This window comes from Clupea harengus, chromosome 25 (genome assembly GCF_900700415.2).
Source record: "Clupea harengus chromosome 25, Ch_v2.0.2, whole genome shotgun sequence".
Taxonomy (NCBI): Eukaryota; Metazoa; Chordata; class Actinopteri; order Clupeiformes; family Clupeidae; genus Clupea; species Clupea harengus.
The window spans coordinates 13,076,379-13,091,378 of NC_045176.1; the positions used below are offsets into that span (position 1 = coordinate 13,076,379).

At 44.3% G+C, this 15,000-nt stretch overlaps 2 protein-coding genes across 4 annotated transcripts in view; one reads left to right on the top strand and one right to left on the bottom strand.

Moving 5' to 3' along the window:
- slc6a9 (solute carrier family 6 member 9) overlaps window positions 1-12,066 on the top strand; it is a 47,460-nt gene extending 35,394 nt beyond the window's left edge. For all 3 annotated transcript variants that reach the window (XM_031563375.2, XM_012825677.3, XM_031563374.2), the window contains 12 exons: window positions 475-631; window positions 1,565-1,696; window positions 1,925-2,183; window positions 3,121-3,253; window positions 3,439-3,573; window positions 3,897-4,000; window positions 4,777-5,014; window positions 5,397-5,531; window positions 6,671-6,770; window positions 6,911-7,011; window positions 7,178-7,348; window positions 7,496-12,066. In XM_031563375.2, the coding sequence (XP_031419235.1) occupies window positions 475-631; window positions 1,565-1,696; window positions 1,925-2,183; window positions 3,121-3,253; window positions 3,439-3,573; window positions 3,897-4,000; window positions 4,777-5,014; window positions 5,397-5,531; window positions 6,671-6,770; window positions 6,911-7,011; window positions 7,178-7,348; window positions 7,496-7,807 (1,977 nt within the window). In that variant the 3' untranslated portion in view covers window positions 7,808-12,066. The remainder of the gene's footprint in view (window positions 1-474; window positions 632-1,564; window positions 1,697-1,924; window positions 2,184-3,120; window positions 3,254-3,438; window positions 3,574-3,896; window positions 4,001-4,776; window positions 5,015-5,396; window positions 5,532-6,670; window positions 6,771-6,910; window positions 7,012-7,177; window positions 7,349-7,495) is intronic.
- A 1,151-nt stretch (window positions 12,067-13,217) lies between these two features.
- The window catches only part of ccdc24 (coiled-coil domain containing 24), a 15,845-nt gene continuing 14,062 nt past the window's right edge, over window positions 13,218-15,000 (bottom strand). The window contains exons 7-8 of the mRNA XM_031563068.1: window positions 14,129-14,240; window positions 13,218-13,851 (exon numbers count right to left, since the gene is read on the bottom strand). Of these exons, the coding sequence (XP_031418928.1) occupies window positions 13,218-13,851; window positions 14,129-14,240 (746 nt within the window). The remainder of the gene's footprint in view (window positions 13,852-14,128; window positions 14,241-15,000) is intronic.

Consider the following 15,000-nt stretch of genomic DNA (forward strand, 5'->3'; position numbering starts at 1 on the left):
CCTCTGAGTCAAATTGCCTGTGCGTAGCATGGACACGCTAGTGCTAGTTTTCGTTCATTTTTTCTTTGCAATGTTTAGCATCTGCTCCCTGATTTTCAGGTCAGCCCCTTTTTTTTTTTTACTTTTGTTGTCAACAAACTTTCTTTGGGGCAGTTTTCTTCACGACATTCCATCAGCGGTTTGAGTGGTGGTGAATAGAAACATGCTATTTGTATTCTACTGTACTGCAGTTTTATGCAAACTCATATTCACAGCATATTGGATAAAATATAGCATCAACAAAGATATACAGATTGAATTGGGTTTTTTTTTTTTTTTTTTCAATTTTCTCTTGCATATCCGAAAAAATGTAAAAAATATTGTCAATTGTCAACTTCAGTTCCATTTGCTCGGAAAGTTCAGCGGTCTGCTTTCCCACCTCGAGTCTTTCACCTGTCACACGTGGTAACACTGTTGTGTCTGCTTGTGTTTCAGAACGGAGCGGTTCCAGGCGAAGCGGTGAAGAAGGATGAGCCCTCTCGGCGAGGCAACTGGGGGAACCAGATTGAGTTTGTGCTCACCAGTGTGGGCTATGCCGTGGGCCTGGGCAATGTCTGGAGGTTCCCCTACCTCTGCTACAGGAACGGAGGAGGTATGATGGCAGGCTTAGGGGAAAGGGGGGGAACTGTGATGTCACTTGTTATTGTCAGGAAGCAGCAGGTTTATTTGACAGGCCATAGGGTAGAAAGGACAGTGAGAATGGCTGCACAGAACACAGAACATATCTGTTTGTTTAAGCAGATTGGTATGCTTGTTCTTTTGCAGAGTTGCTAGAGTTTTAGACTCACAGACAATACAGTCAGTTCTAAATCCAGACGAATATCTTGAATATGATATGCATGGCTCTGTTACTGCATTGCCCATACATGGCCTCCGATTAGATGGTGTCTCCTAAAATAGAGCAGTGGAGTTCTGGTGTAGCTCAAGGTGCAGCAATAATGCTGACAAATGGACTGCCCTGGCTCTCCGTGCCCTCCTCCGCACTCCTCCCTGCCCTCCTCCGCTGCACCCCTCCCTGCCGGAAGGTCGCAGACCCGCGGGTGCGGTGGTGGAGACTGGGGTGACTGGCTGACTCTGGAGTGCATCTGGCCTTGATCAGACGCGTCTGTACCGGATTCACCCCTCAGTCAACTCCTGTGTGGGGAATAAACTGAGCTTTAGCTGAAGTGAGCTCTACTGCACTGCACAGGCTGCTGTGCCCCAGCTGATTCAATGACTGCTGAGTCGGTGTCTGCGCTTCCCCCCCTCTCTTTGGTTCTGCTGGGCCCGAGATTAATGTGATGTTCAAGTAGTAGCAACAGGGCTGATATTGGTGCCGACCAAAGTTAAGTCTATAATTAAACAATGTTTCTTTGCACAAAGGGTATGTTTGTAGGATTTCTTTTTTAAGCAAAACTGGAGGATTTTATAAGAAATGAAAGGATATAATATATATAGGATGTATGTATCCCTATATATATAAAATCATTTAAAATGCTTATATCTCTTTAACTGTGAAAGCCATTGCTGTTGATTCTTTTTTCAGGGGCCTTCATGTTCCCGTACTTCATCATGCTGGTGTTCTGTGGCCTCCCCCTGTTTTTCCTTGAGCTTTCCTTTGGTCAGTTTGCTAGCCTGGGCTGCCTGGGTGTCTGGAAGGTCAGCCCCATGTTCAAGGGTACGGTTTGTCATCTCTACATTTTTTACATTCTTCTCAGTTATGCTGCATTTCTCTAAGACTGTTTTGAGAATGTTATTTTCAGTTAGCAATTGACTAATGTCGCAGTGAGTATAAAATGGCAAAAAGACTCTGGTGCTCTTGTCATGAGTATCTTTTTTTTTAATCTTTTTCATTCTCCTAAATCCTCATTCTCTCCCTCCCTCTCTCTAATCCCTCCATCATCAGGTGTGGGCTATGGGATGATGGTGGTGTCCACTTACATCGGCATCTACTACAACGTGGTCATCTGCATCGCCATCTACTACTTCTTCAGTTCCATGACCAACCTGCTGCCCTGGACCTACTGCAACAACCCTTGGAACACCCCGGACTGCAGCGGCGTGATGGATGTCCGTCTCAACCGCACCCTGGCCAATGTCACTGCCGCTGTGGCGGAGGTCGTCAACCGCACCAAGAGGACCAGCCCCAGCGAAGAGTACTGGAAGTAAGGGCAGATGTTTTATATATGGACAGTACAGTGAACTCCTCGCCTGAAGTCTAGTCACGCTGATTTTTAAAAACAGACAATTTGTGTGTCTATTAGTTTGAACTGCTGAGAGTGTCTGATAGACGTGAATGGGAAACTGGAGTCAATTAGGCAGAGGTCTGATGGTGCTTGCTTCTCTTGGCCACGATCCCCTGGGTCCAGCCCAGCAGGTCAGTTAAGGTCACTCGATTGGCCTCAATTAGGCCCAATACTGCCAGAGACAACTGTATTTTGGCAAGCCCTTCCTCATGTTTGCCAGCGCTCTTAAGTCTACAATGGATACAATCTAAGTAGCGTATGATGTTGATTCAAAGGTATGTGTTGTGGATCACATACAGTACAGATGTTTTAAAGATTAGCACTTTATTATTTACTATGAAAAAGACCTGCGGCCTTCTGAGATCCTAGAATGATTAACTTTATTGTGGAGAAGGGTCAGCAGACATGCCAAGCAGGGTTTATATTTAGGTTTGTGTTTTTGTAAGCCAGGCCGTCAAAGATGGCCTGGAAACTTGTTTTTATTATTTTTCCCTGCCTTTCTTCTGTTATGTAGTAGTGGGTTCTTGATAAGCGTGGAAGTTAAACTGCTCTCACAATGAGTAGAGTTTATTCACAGAGCACTCGTGCTTCAGTGACTTTACAAACGGTCTTGCCCTCACGGCCATCTTGTCACCACACTAAGAATGGCTCCACTGTTCAAGTCCCCTATCAGCTAAATAATCCATTATAGGGAGAGTTGTCGGTGATGAGCTGTGGTGTTTTGTTTTCTTTATTGGCCACAGATGCGTTTCAGATTTGTGGATTTATGGTTGTACGGAGTAGGCTATTTTAAACGTTAAACTGTAACTACTGTTGAGTATGTAATTTCTCCTCCTCTTCTCTTCACCCTCCCTAGAAATTACGTACTTCAAGTCTCTGATGGTATCGGTTACATAGGCGAGGTTCGTCTTCCCATCCTGGGCTGCCTGGCTCTCTCCTGGCTGGTGGTCTTCCTCTGCCTGATCAGGGGAGTCAAATCATCCGGCAAGGTAAGGATGAGGGGAGGGAAGCCCTTCCAGAATGACTTTTGGCGCTTGGCTTAACCCTCCTGTGGTGATGCACCTGGTTCCTGCACGGACGGCCATATTTTGCCATATTTCTTGTGTGATAATGATGAGTCAGCGCTGCAGGGAGAGGCGTTCATGTGCTGATGTGTTTGGGCTCGATGTTGCAGGTGGTGTATTTCACAGCGACCTTCCCCTACTTGGTGCTGACGATCCTGTTTATCAGGGGGATCACGCTGGAGGGTGCCTTCACTGGGATCAAGTTCTACTTGACTCCGCAGTGGTCGAAAATACTGGACGCAAAGGTAGACATTCTTTCTCCGTCTTTTTCTCCCTCTCTCTCTCTCTCTCTCTCTCACCATATCTCTCTCTCTCTCTGTCCCTCTCTCTCTCTGTTTCTCACCATATCCCTCACACACTCTCCCTGTCTTTCTCTGTCTCTCATTTATTCTAATTTTTCTCAGTTTCATTCATTTGTCTCTTTCCCCTCTTACCATTGCCCATTTATAGGTGATATAAAGCCTTTAGTTCTGTAAAGCACCTTTAAGACCTTGTTAACTATCAAAATTGTATGTCCATAAAATGATGTGAAACTGAATACAGCCATCGCTGATGTGTTCTCTATCAGGTGTGGGGAGATGCTGCCTCTCAGATCTTTTACTCCCTGGGCTGTGCTTGGGGAGGACTTATCACAATGGCATCCTACAATAAGTTCCACAACAACTGTTACAGGTACAGCATGGTCTCCAACTCTCTCTCTCTCTCTCTCTCTCTCTCTCTCTCTCTCTCTCTCTCTCTCTCTCTCTCTCTCTCTTTCTATCTCTCCATCTCTCTCTCTCCCAGTTCGTATCCCACATCCTAATATGGCCTCATCCTGCCAGGAATGATTGCAGGATGTACTTGTAGACTTGCCCCCCCCAGAAACATAGTATACATATTGCATGTTGCATTATACACAACATTATTTGCTTTGGGGCTTTTTGCTTTCTGTCACATGAAGCAAGCATGTAGTGTCAGGCAGCCGAATACTGAGGGGGGTGGGGGGTTAAGAGTTTGAGAATGGCAGCCGTTGTGGTGGGTGCACTGCAGTGTGCAAAGTCTTCTAGGTCAGAGCCTTGGGTGCTGGAAGAGCAGAGTCACTCTGAGTTGTGCTCAGCTCTCTGGATGCGTGGCGCTCATTTTCTCTGCAGTCCCGATCCAAATCGTGGTCTGACCCTCTGCTGATACACCAGCAGCTGCGTTCGCCACAGCTCCACCTGCTGGAGGTTCTTTATCTCGCCTGACAATATAGCTTATAGAATAAAACCCATTCTTCCCATTCTTCTACCCATTTTCAAAATCCGCCTGCGGCAATGTATTATTTAAGAGCTGAGGTTTGAATTGAGCTTATGTTTTTGGAATACAACACCGGATCAGCTATGATTCAGAACACGATTCTTAGCACCCGCTTTGTGTTGGGCACGAAGAGGCTATTCCCATGCTTATGGTTTTTTCCTACGTGTCAACAGGGACAGCATCATCATCAGCGTGACCAACTGCGCCACCAGCGTGTACGCCGGCTTTGTCATCTTCTCCATCCTGGGCTTCATGGCCCACCACCTGGGTGTGGACGTGTCAGAGGTGGCCGACCAGGGCCCCGGCCTGGCCTTCGTGGCCTACCCAGAGGCCCTCACGCTGCTGCCTGTCTCCCCGCTCTGGTCCATCCTCTTCTTCTTCATGCTCATTCTGCTGGGCCTGGGAACTCAGGTAGGACTGGTCAGGCGGTCGGCAAGAGCAGTGCGGAGGTACTGTACGTTAAAGGTCCCCTAGACTAAGAGTTAATCCATTAAATGACATGACCTATTAACGTCAGTATTGATAATTCTCAACCAAGGCTTTTAGTTATGTTTAGCGTCTCAGATCTATTTACATTTTTCAGCTCATGAGTAAATATTGATTGATTTGATTGATTGATTGATTTATTTAAGCCTCGGAAAACAAAATATGAACGAGCTATTAATGTTACCATTAACAGACACAGGGTAATGTTAACTACTTGTATTTGTATTGTACGTAAATTAAATGCAGTAATAACGCAGTATACATATAAAATGGATGCTTTGTGGATTGTATTTGTTCCTGTCTGTAGTTCTGTCTGCTGGAGACCCTGGTCACTGCTATCGTGGATGAGATTGGCACTGACTGGATCATCAGAAACAAGACAGTTGTCACCCTTGGAGTGGCCGTCGTAGGATTTCTCCTGGGGGTGCCACTGACCACACGGGTGAGGACAAGAACTGTGTACACACACACTAAGAGTTTTGTCTTGTATCAGTTAAAAGACTATGCAACTATAATGGGGTTGCATAAAATGAATGATATGACATGAAGATAATCACTTGGTCTTACCTTACACAATGGTGAAATATGGATGATACAATGATATTTTAACCTTTTTGTAGCCAACATTGTACAGTAGCCCAAGATAGAAAGTTCAGTCAACAAGTGGATTTTTCTAATACATTTTCTCATTAGTAAGCAGAACCTTAAACCATTAAAAATGAAGCTAGTAGGGCACTCCGAGAGCGCAGACCTCCCAAGGCCAAAGGCCATATGTCGCAACGTTGGCAAACGTGAAACTAAACTTGTGGATTTGCCCAGTGACTTGGACCTGCTCCAAAGTGTTATGCTACACAAACAAACAAACCACACTGAAAAACAGAACTTTCTTGGTGGAGGTAATTAGTCATGTTTGCTTGCATCTATTTTTTAACAACATTCATTTTTTTTTAGCCTCGTTAGTGTAGTAGCCTCGTCTATTATATGACAGACGTGATGTTATACCCATTCTTGAGAAATCTGTCCACAACTCACAATTGTTGCAAGTTCATTTTATCACAACGGAAATTTTCTGTTTTATCAAAGAGCTTGATTTACCCTTTTCTGCTGCCACATCCTTCCTCTTGTCTACCCACGGCGTTAACTAGAAACTGAGTGTGCACGGCACCTAGCATCACATGATTAATGAGTACTCAATGTTAATGTAGAAACTCAAGAATTGATGTAACTGCTCCAGTCCTCAAATGCTCCAGTACTTTGTGCAACCCCATAACATACGTATACACGCTCTCTCACTCTCTCACACACACACACACACACACACACACACACACACACACACACACACACACACACACACACACACACACACACACACACACACACACACACACACACACACACACACACAGACACACACACACACACACACACACACACACATTATTTTGCTCTCTTTCTTTCACTCTAACTCTCACACACATACACACACATATACCACACACACACTTTCTGTTTCTGTGTGCGCACCCATGCGTCATGCGTCGACTGACGTGCATGTCTCATTTTGTCTCTGTGGTGCAGGCAGGGATATACTGGCTTTTGCTCATGGATAACTATGCTGCTAGCTTCTCGTTGGTCGTGATCTCCTGCATCATGTGCATCTGTCTCATGTATGTCTATGGTAAGTCATCTCCGTCACATCTGTGGTTAGTTCTTCCGTCTCGTAGCACATGCCTACATGTCGTCAAACGCCTTGCCATTCTATTTTGTTCTGTGCAAGTTTCTGCACGTTAACTCTTGCACCGTCCGTCACATGCACAGGGCACAAGAACTACTTCAGAGATGTGGAGATGATGCTGGGCTTCCCTCCTCCCATCTTCTTCAGGGTCTGCTGGAGATTTGTGTCCCCCATCATCATCTCTGTGAGTGAACAGCCCTGTCGCCGGGCAGACTGCAGACAAACACCTTCCATATATTGCAACATTGTCAGGAGTCAGTAATAGATTCCTGAATGTCAGCTTCATGATATGGAGACAATGCTAGAAGCACTAAAAGTTGTCTTTCCCCCCCCTCTGTCCACTGCTGCAGTTCATCTTGATCTTCACGGTGATCCAGTACAAGCCCATCTCCTATGGGAACTACTTGTACCCGCAGTGGTCTCTGGCCATCGGATTCCTCATGGCTATGTCCTCAGTCATCTGCATACCCGTCTATGCGCTCTACAAGATTGCCAAGTCTGATGGCGCCACCTTCTGGGAGGTACAGTAGATCTCACAGGACAGTACAGGACTTCAGCAAAACACCCCAAATACTTCAGATCTAACCTCAGTGTCTCTTTGTTCTTACTTTTCATCCAATCTTTCTCTCTATCTATGTCTACCTTTCTCTCTCCTTCCTTCTCTCCAGCGGTTGAAGAACTCGGTGAAGCCTGACCCCTCCTGGGGCCCTGGCCTGCTGGAGCACCGCAAGGGTCGCTACGCCTTAGGAGGACCCGACGGCGTGGAGGTCTGCCCCCTCAAGGAGGACCTGAGGGAGAAGGAGGACCTAAGGGAGGAGGAGGAGAAAGAGGAGAAGAAAGAGAAGGACGCAGAGAATGACAAGGAAAAAGACAAGAAGGAGGAGATCAACGTCACCATCCAGGGCAGCAACGGCTCCACGGCCAACCCCACGGCCAGCCCTGCGGCCAGCCCCACGCCCAACCCCACGCCCAGCGCATAGAGCCACCTGGCGCTGCCCTCTCATACGATGCTACCCCACCACGCCGGGCACTTCATGCCCTCGGCAGCAAAACCTTTACATATTGTAAGGGCTTTCTTGTTTTTAACCTCTAGTGATATGAATTGGTTGACATCCAGAAGTTTTTTTTTGGTTTGTTTGTTCCCCCCCCCCCATCCCCCTCCCCCCATTTTGGTTTGCATAATTAAATGCAGGTTTTTTGTAAAAAAAAAGAAAGAAAAAAGAAGATGGAAAAAGAGACCGGCTGCATTTGTGAGCATATGCAAGATGAAGAAAAGAGGTGTTGCATACCTACTGTATGTGTTCTCTGTAGCACGAGTTTCCCCCCCCCCCCCCTTATCATGTCCTGTAATCTACAGTTTTGACCGTGATAGCAGCAGCAATACAGCTTGGAACTGAAGTAGCAATGGTGCTGCTCAGTTGAAAGGTGGATACCAAATGTTCTTTGTGTCAACACAAGAGACACAGTGATCACATCCACGTAGGGATCCTAGTCCGTTTTGTCCATCCCACCGGTACTGACCAGCTACCTTCCAGGGTCTGACAGTACAGTTGTTTTGAAAACCTGCTTTATTAGCATTCTAAACAACTTGGAACATAGGGGCCAAACAACATTTTTGTGTTTGTTAGGTCCCAAATTTGATGAATATAGGCCTGTTCAGTACATCTAAGAAAGATGTTGCACACCATAAAAGCACATAGCAATCTTCAGATATACAAAGGATATTTGGCTTCAGCTTTTTAAACAGCAGTTTTACTCATCCAAGCACATGGCTTCTAAATACCCATTCTCAGGGTTCTACATACTAATGAAATCCATTTGCAACACCTCGTGTTAATGTGTAATTGATTCCAAGTTGGTTTACTTGCAACTTTAACCTAAACAGGGATGAAAATGTAGTGCTGGGAAAATAAATCTGGGCTTAGCTGAAGCACAGTACAGTAAGTGCCAACCTGTCATAGTCTTCCACGCATCTCGACATGAAATGCATAGTAAGAGTGAAGGGAGTGTTCGACTGATGGGTAATAGCCAGCTTGGATATCTCAGTGTGCAACGCAAATTCACAAGTTGGCCCTGGTAGCATGCTTGGGGTGGGCTTAGGGGCATGTTACCAAAACATGTTCAGCATGCACAAACTTTTCCATCGATATATAGCCCAGCTGGAGGGTGTGATATTTGTAGCTTTCTTGTACTCAGAAGACTTGTATTTGCATAAGTGTCTGTCACATCAAGATGTTTTAGAAGCCGAGCCAACAGTCAGGGCATTGGACACAGAACAAGCTAAGGCTGAAACCTGGGTGAGGTGTTACACCCAGGGGAGACGGGAGGGCATCAGTCACATATAATTAAATTGTCAAGTGTACATTTTTATTGTAGGGTGCAATCAGTATTTTTTAGTATTTTTATTTTAGTTCTGACAGTAGTTGGAAATAATACGTCCACTTTGTGAGGAAACTACATTAGTCTACAGCATGTTCATCAATAACAGTAATGTTTACCATTCCTCATCCACGACTTGATTTCTCTCTTCTTCTTTTTGTTTACTATTTGACTTTGTTTTAGGGAGGGGGATGGGTGTAGTGAAGTTTACCTGAAGATTTCTTCTTTAGACAAAAGACACCTTGGTTTGTGGTTTATGTAACAGACTGCTGGAAATAGGCCATTGCTAAGAAGCCTCTTCTCTTTTTTTCCTGTAAAACACCATTTTACAACGCTTAGGGCTGCACTACAGGGGCTCTGTCAAAGACGTGGTCCTTACAGTACTGGCCACAAACTGTGAATCCTTTGGGGATGGTGCCCATTGCCACAGAGAGAGGTAGACGATGCAATGCAGCTGCTATATAACTAGAGTACTATGAACTGATTTAAATGACCGATTTTAATCTTATAACAGCACATCTCTGTATATAATATTCAATATACGTGTGACTGACTGCATAAAGGTCAGTGTCCTCTGGTAGTAGTGGATGTTATCTGTACATTTTTATGAAGTGTATCTCTATGGAAGTATCATGACAAGTTATCTCAGATGTAAAAAAAAAAAATATGAATGAAAAAGGCAAAAAAAAAAAAGATTAAAAAAATAAAAACAATGAAAAAAAAAAAAAAGAACTTGCAGTCCAACAGGAGGCATCGGACTCTCAGGGGAGTAGTTAGTGGTTTGACTCTTTGTTTCTTTTGAACTAAAAAGCACAACACTAGTTGTAAGTAGAGCCCAAGAAACTCTAGCTTTACTTCAGATCGGGAGGATCCAGTGAAGGAAAATGAGAGCAGCTTTGGACCCTCTCTGTGTGTGTGTGTGTGTGGATGTGTGTGTGTTTGTGGATGTGTGTGTGTGTTTGTCTGAGTGTAGAGGTCCTAGGGGGACTTGAGGATGTTATATTAGCTGCACTTTTTTTTTTTGTAGTCCACAAGGTTATGGATAGTACACATCATTTGGGCTGTGAGCAACCACAATGTACAAGATTGCAATGGGATAAGGATTTAGTGTATGGAGGCTTTGATGGTATTACAATACTGTGTATCCACTGTGACAACACATTTGTCTGCTGCCTGCCTCTGGTTAAAGTCTGAAGGTTCACTTGGGCTGTTTTTTTCCTCTCCTTAAAGGTACAGGCAAGCCATTCACTGGCAAGCGTACTTTAACTAGAGTAGTGATGTTGAGAATCATTGCCATGCAGTTGCATCCTAGTCCTGCGCTCTTCATTCTGTTCCACTACTTTTCTCCTTGGCTATCAGTTTCTTGTACAGTAATGTTCAAATTAATCGGACCGGTGTGTGTACGTGTTTCTTGTCTTCATTGGGGCAGGTTGGGGTTAACACTACTTTAGGGGGGGGGGGACGGGGACTTTTCTTTTCTTTCTTTTTTTTTAATTATCGTTTTTTTTTCTCTTGTAGTGATGTAGCTGGTGTTCAGTGTAATATGTGCTTTGTGTAGTCATTGTCTTACTGCCGAGTTCAGGATAGTATCACTATAGGCTTCATGTAATTCTAATCAAAATGTAACTATCCATATCGTCATTTAACAAACGCAGTCTACCTTTAAAACAGAGTTCTTTCCTTTTCATTTTTTATGTCCAGATACTAAAAAAAAAATTCTGTCTAATTTTCATTGTTTTTTTTTTTTTTTTATCAGTGTTCAGTTGTTCTAAAAAGCCAGCTGATATCAAACGTATTGCCAAACAAAAGCTGTGGATTGAAACTTGAAATACAAAGGAAGTCTTTTTAACAGTATGATGTGTGACCGCTCCAGCAACCCCAGTGAAGTCCTATTGGGGAAGCACTTAAAACAGATGCGTGGAAGCAGAGTACCAGCCAACAGTGTTATTCCTCCTGCACTGTGTTAGTGCAGTATTGTAGCACTGATGTTTTGCGTGGGGCAGTTCCACTGATGAGTACTGTCCGTTTTTTTTGCGTGGGGCAAATTCATCCTGTTCTGTCTGACAACAAAGATCCATTGTATTTTCGATACATGTACTTTTAACTTACATGTCCTGAGCAAATTGGTGCATTCGAGATCAATGCAATGCATGTGTTTGTTGAATTGTCTTGACATTAATGACATAGTTCATTTCAAGCCAGGTGGACGAAATAATGTTTTTTTTTTAATATGACAGTATGAATAGGAAGAATTGAATTAGAATCATGAGTTGTTAAAAGACCCTTCTCATCAAAGGAAGATAATTAGTCGTATGTTTGTATTGATGGGCAACTTAAGGTACACTTCCATGTTTCCAACGAACTGGAAAGAAACATATTCCTCCATTACCTCACTGCGTGTAGTGTGTTATACATTTCACCAGCTCTGTAACCTGACAGTTTATTTCTACTAAAACTGTGAACTCCCTGTTATCAAATGGAAAACTCTGCACACAAGTAACTAGATCTCATTATCCTGTGTCAGCACTTTAAAAATACAACAAATCTTATATCTCCAAGCAAAAGAAATTAAGACACCCAGAAATTGTTCTTCCCTCCTGTAAAAAAAAAAAATGCCTTCACAAATGGTTTGTGTACACTACTGTATAAGTATTGGTAGGGCATTTTATGATGCCAGTGTATGTCAAGGGGATAGGGGAAACAAAGCACAGATGGTATGAACACAGAACTTTATGAAACATATCTAACCATGTCTTTTGAACCTTAGGGCCAAATTGCATTGAAATTGTCTTAGTCATGTCAGCTGTATATCTTAAAATGCTCAATTACATATGATAAATAAAGTTTATTTTAAAGATCATTTTTTTTGGCTTGTTTTCATCTCGTCATTACAGCTAGTGACTCGTGGGGCTGTGAAATGACTAGTTGCATTAACATGGATTGAGTTCATGAACACATGGTCAGGGTCTAACTAAAACACACGAATCAGCCCTAGTTCTAGTCATTCGGTATTACACCAAATTAATTCATTTAAAATTCAGAAAGTGTTGGCAGAGCCTGTGACGATTAGGCTCTCTGCATTAATGAAGAAACCGTCAAAATAATTGAACATTGATTCACTGGTGAAAAGTGGGATATTATGATCTGTCCATAATACTGGACTAATTGATCAGGGTGCCCACTTTTTCAGTAACATCATATTTCAGGACTTTCACGCACCTCTTCAAGTACATTTTGTCCCAATTCAGCATTGCCTTGACAGTAATATTAGCTATGATCATGCATACTGTGACTAGTAGCTAAACCTTTAAAACACATAACCTCAAATACTAATGAGGGCCACCAGGTGACAGCATGTGAAGTCAAGAGGCTGGTGACAGTATGAGGAAAGGGACATATTCTGATTTACCTGGTTTAAGCAATAGCTGACAGAAAAAAACTTTACCAGGTTTAAGAAAAAGCGGAAAACCAAAAGCTCAATTTCAATGACTTTTAAGTCCTGAAATTAGTTTTTTCTCAAATGCAAACACTGTTCAAGTATGAGAGGCAAAACCACAAAACCTCTTTGATGGAACTACTTTCTGTTGTGGCACTAAACCAAATAACCTTGACATGTAGTCTCGAGACACTATTCCATCAATGTAGCATTTAACACAAAAAGGAACATAACACTTAAGAATATGGTATTTATTCACTTTCTATCAATCCACAATTGCACAGTTCAAATAAAATCTTTTCTTTCACACATAACACATGCCTCACTTGTCTCAGTTTTTGATTAACTACAAACGTACCATTTTTACTTTGAAGAATGTAAACAGTGCATAATTAAATCATTCTTTTGCCTGCAATGATGACAAAAAGCTTCAAAGCCTCATTCTAGTGCAATTAACCACACGTCGACCTGACCAAAGACCAAAACAAACAAACTTAACTAATCACAGCACTCCGTAATGTATGGCTGGAGGCACATGTAAATTCCCTGACTCCTCAGTACATTGTCCCTCAGGGTCAGGAGGGACTAACCAATCTGTCCATCTGAGAATGGCCCAGACGCCTGGCCACACTCTGCCCCCTGTTGGCCGGTTTCTGGGCTGCGGGAGGACAGGGCACCAGGCCGTCCAGGGATAGCCTCTTGGCAGTACGGCCCTCCAAGACCCCGCAGGCGGCAGGGAGTGGCAATATGGAGGCACCTGTGCAAGGCTGATGCACATCACTCCCAGAGCGCTGTGACAGCAGGTTCTGTCCGTCACACGCCAGTGCGTTCGCGGGGAGAGCGTCCTGTCGGCCCTCCCTCACGACCACATGCAGCTCCGAGGGACTGGTGAGAGGAGAGGTGCTCAGGGGCAGGAGACGCGGCTCCCTGCCCCTGGAGCCTCCGAGCCTGAGACAGGGGAGCAAAGTGTCTGGGCTGCAGCCCCCCTCCAGGGGAACCGGTCCTGGGAGGGGAGCAGAGCTGTCTGGGGTGGGGGGCAGTCCTGGTGTCCTGTCCGGGTGGGGAGTGCTAGGCTGTGCTCCAGGAGTGCAGTGGGCCAGATCCTGAGAGGAGGGAGGCCTGGGGAGGGTCATGGCTGCTGCTGTTGCTGAGAGTGGTGTTGGATTATGGTACTTCCCTAAATGATTGGCACGGCATCCCGTCCTTTGCCTAGGAGAAAAGTTCAAGTTCATAATGATCGCCACATCACAGAATCAGAATATCACCCTCACTGAGGTAAATCATAGACAGCCAAAATAAATATATAGTTATTAATAATCAGTAACTACTAATTAGTAAATACATCATTACTAGAAGAGCAGAATCTATGTAACTCCACAGAAACCTGTAATAACAATGTAGGAGCCCCTAGCAAGTTTATCACAAAAAAAAAGAATAATAATAACAATAAAACAGTGTCAGGCCCGTGATAAGTGGGGTGTCTAACCTGGAGCGCGCCAGAGGCCCCTTAGAGGCAGCCTTATCAGGGGAGAAAGAGCCGCTCGTCAGGGGCTGCCGCTGCAGGTCCATCTGGATGACTTTCCTCTGCTCTTTCAGCTCTGCAGAAGACCCGCGGGGATTGGGGGGGGGGGGGGGACCACACACAACAGCACATTGCTACAGTCATTACAGTCCTGTCCAGCCAGCCTTTCACAACAACCCCACTTCCGCAGCACAATGTCCCAGTGACAGACAGGCACGCCATCCATCCCCAATCTTATTTCACCTGGGGGGGGGGGGGGGGGGGGGGTGAAGAAAAAGCTCCATTAAAGTGGAAGAACTCATTTCACTCTCTATTTTTATTTTTCCTTGCTAAGATTGCTACTATAGGCTTTAGCTCTGGCATTTTGACAACCTCTTAATGTAGCCGCATTAAGGGCCAAAGAAGCGCTGGCACATTGACAGGGGCCCCAGCCGAGGCTCCCGTCAGCCTAGAGACACACACAGGCATGGGCCACGCTGAGCTCCGGTAATGAAAGATGGGAGCAGGAGATCCACAGGCAGACACTGGATCTAAAGGCCCAGTGTGGAATGGCCAAAAAGCCTCAGGGAAGCCACTGTTTGGGATCCTAATAAGGTTCTTTGGAAAGGGACATGCAGCTTACAATGTGCCTGACAAGAAGGCCGGCCAAGACTACTGTAAACCTGTGTGCCTTATGTGGTCTTTTCTGTAAATGTTGTTCAAATCAATAGAGCTTTTTTTTTTTTACAACCACATACCATACTGCTGAAGACAGGAAATATCTTTCTTTATTATACTACAGTATTTCTTAAAAAAATAAAAAATAAAATATGTTTTGTGTTATATATAATACAAAA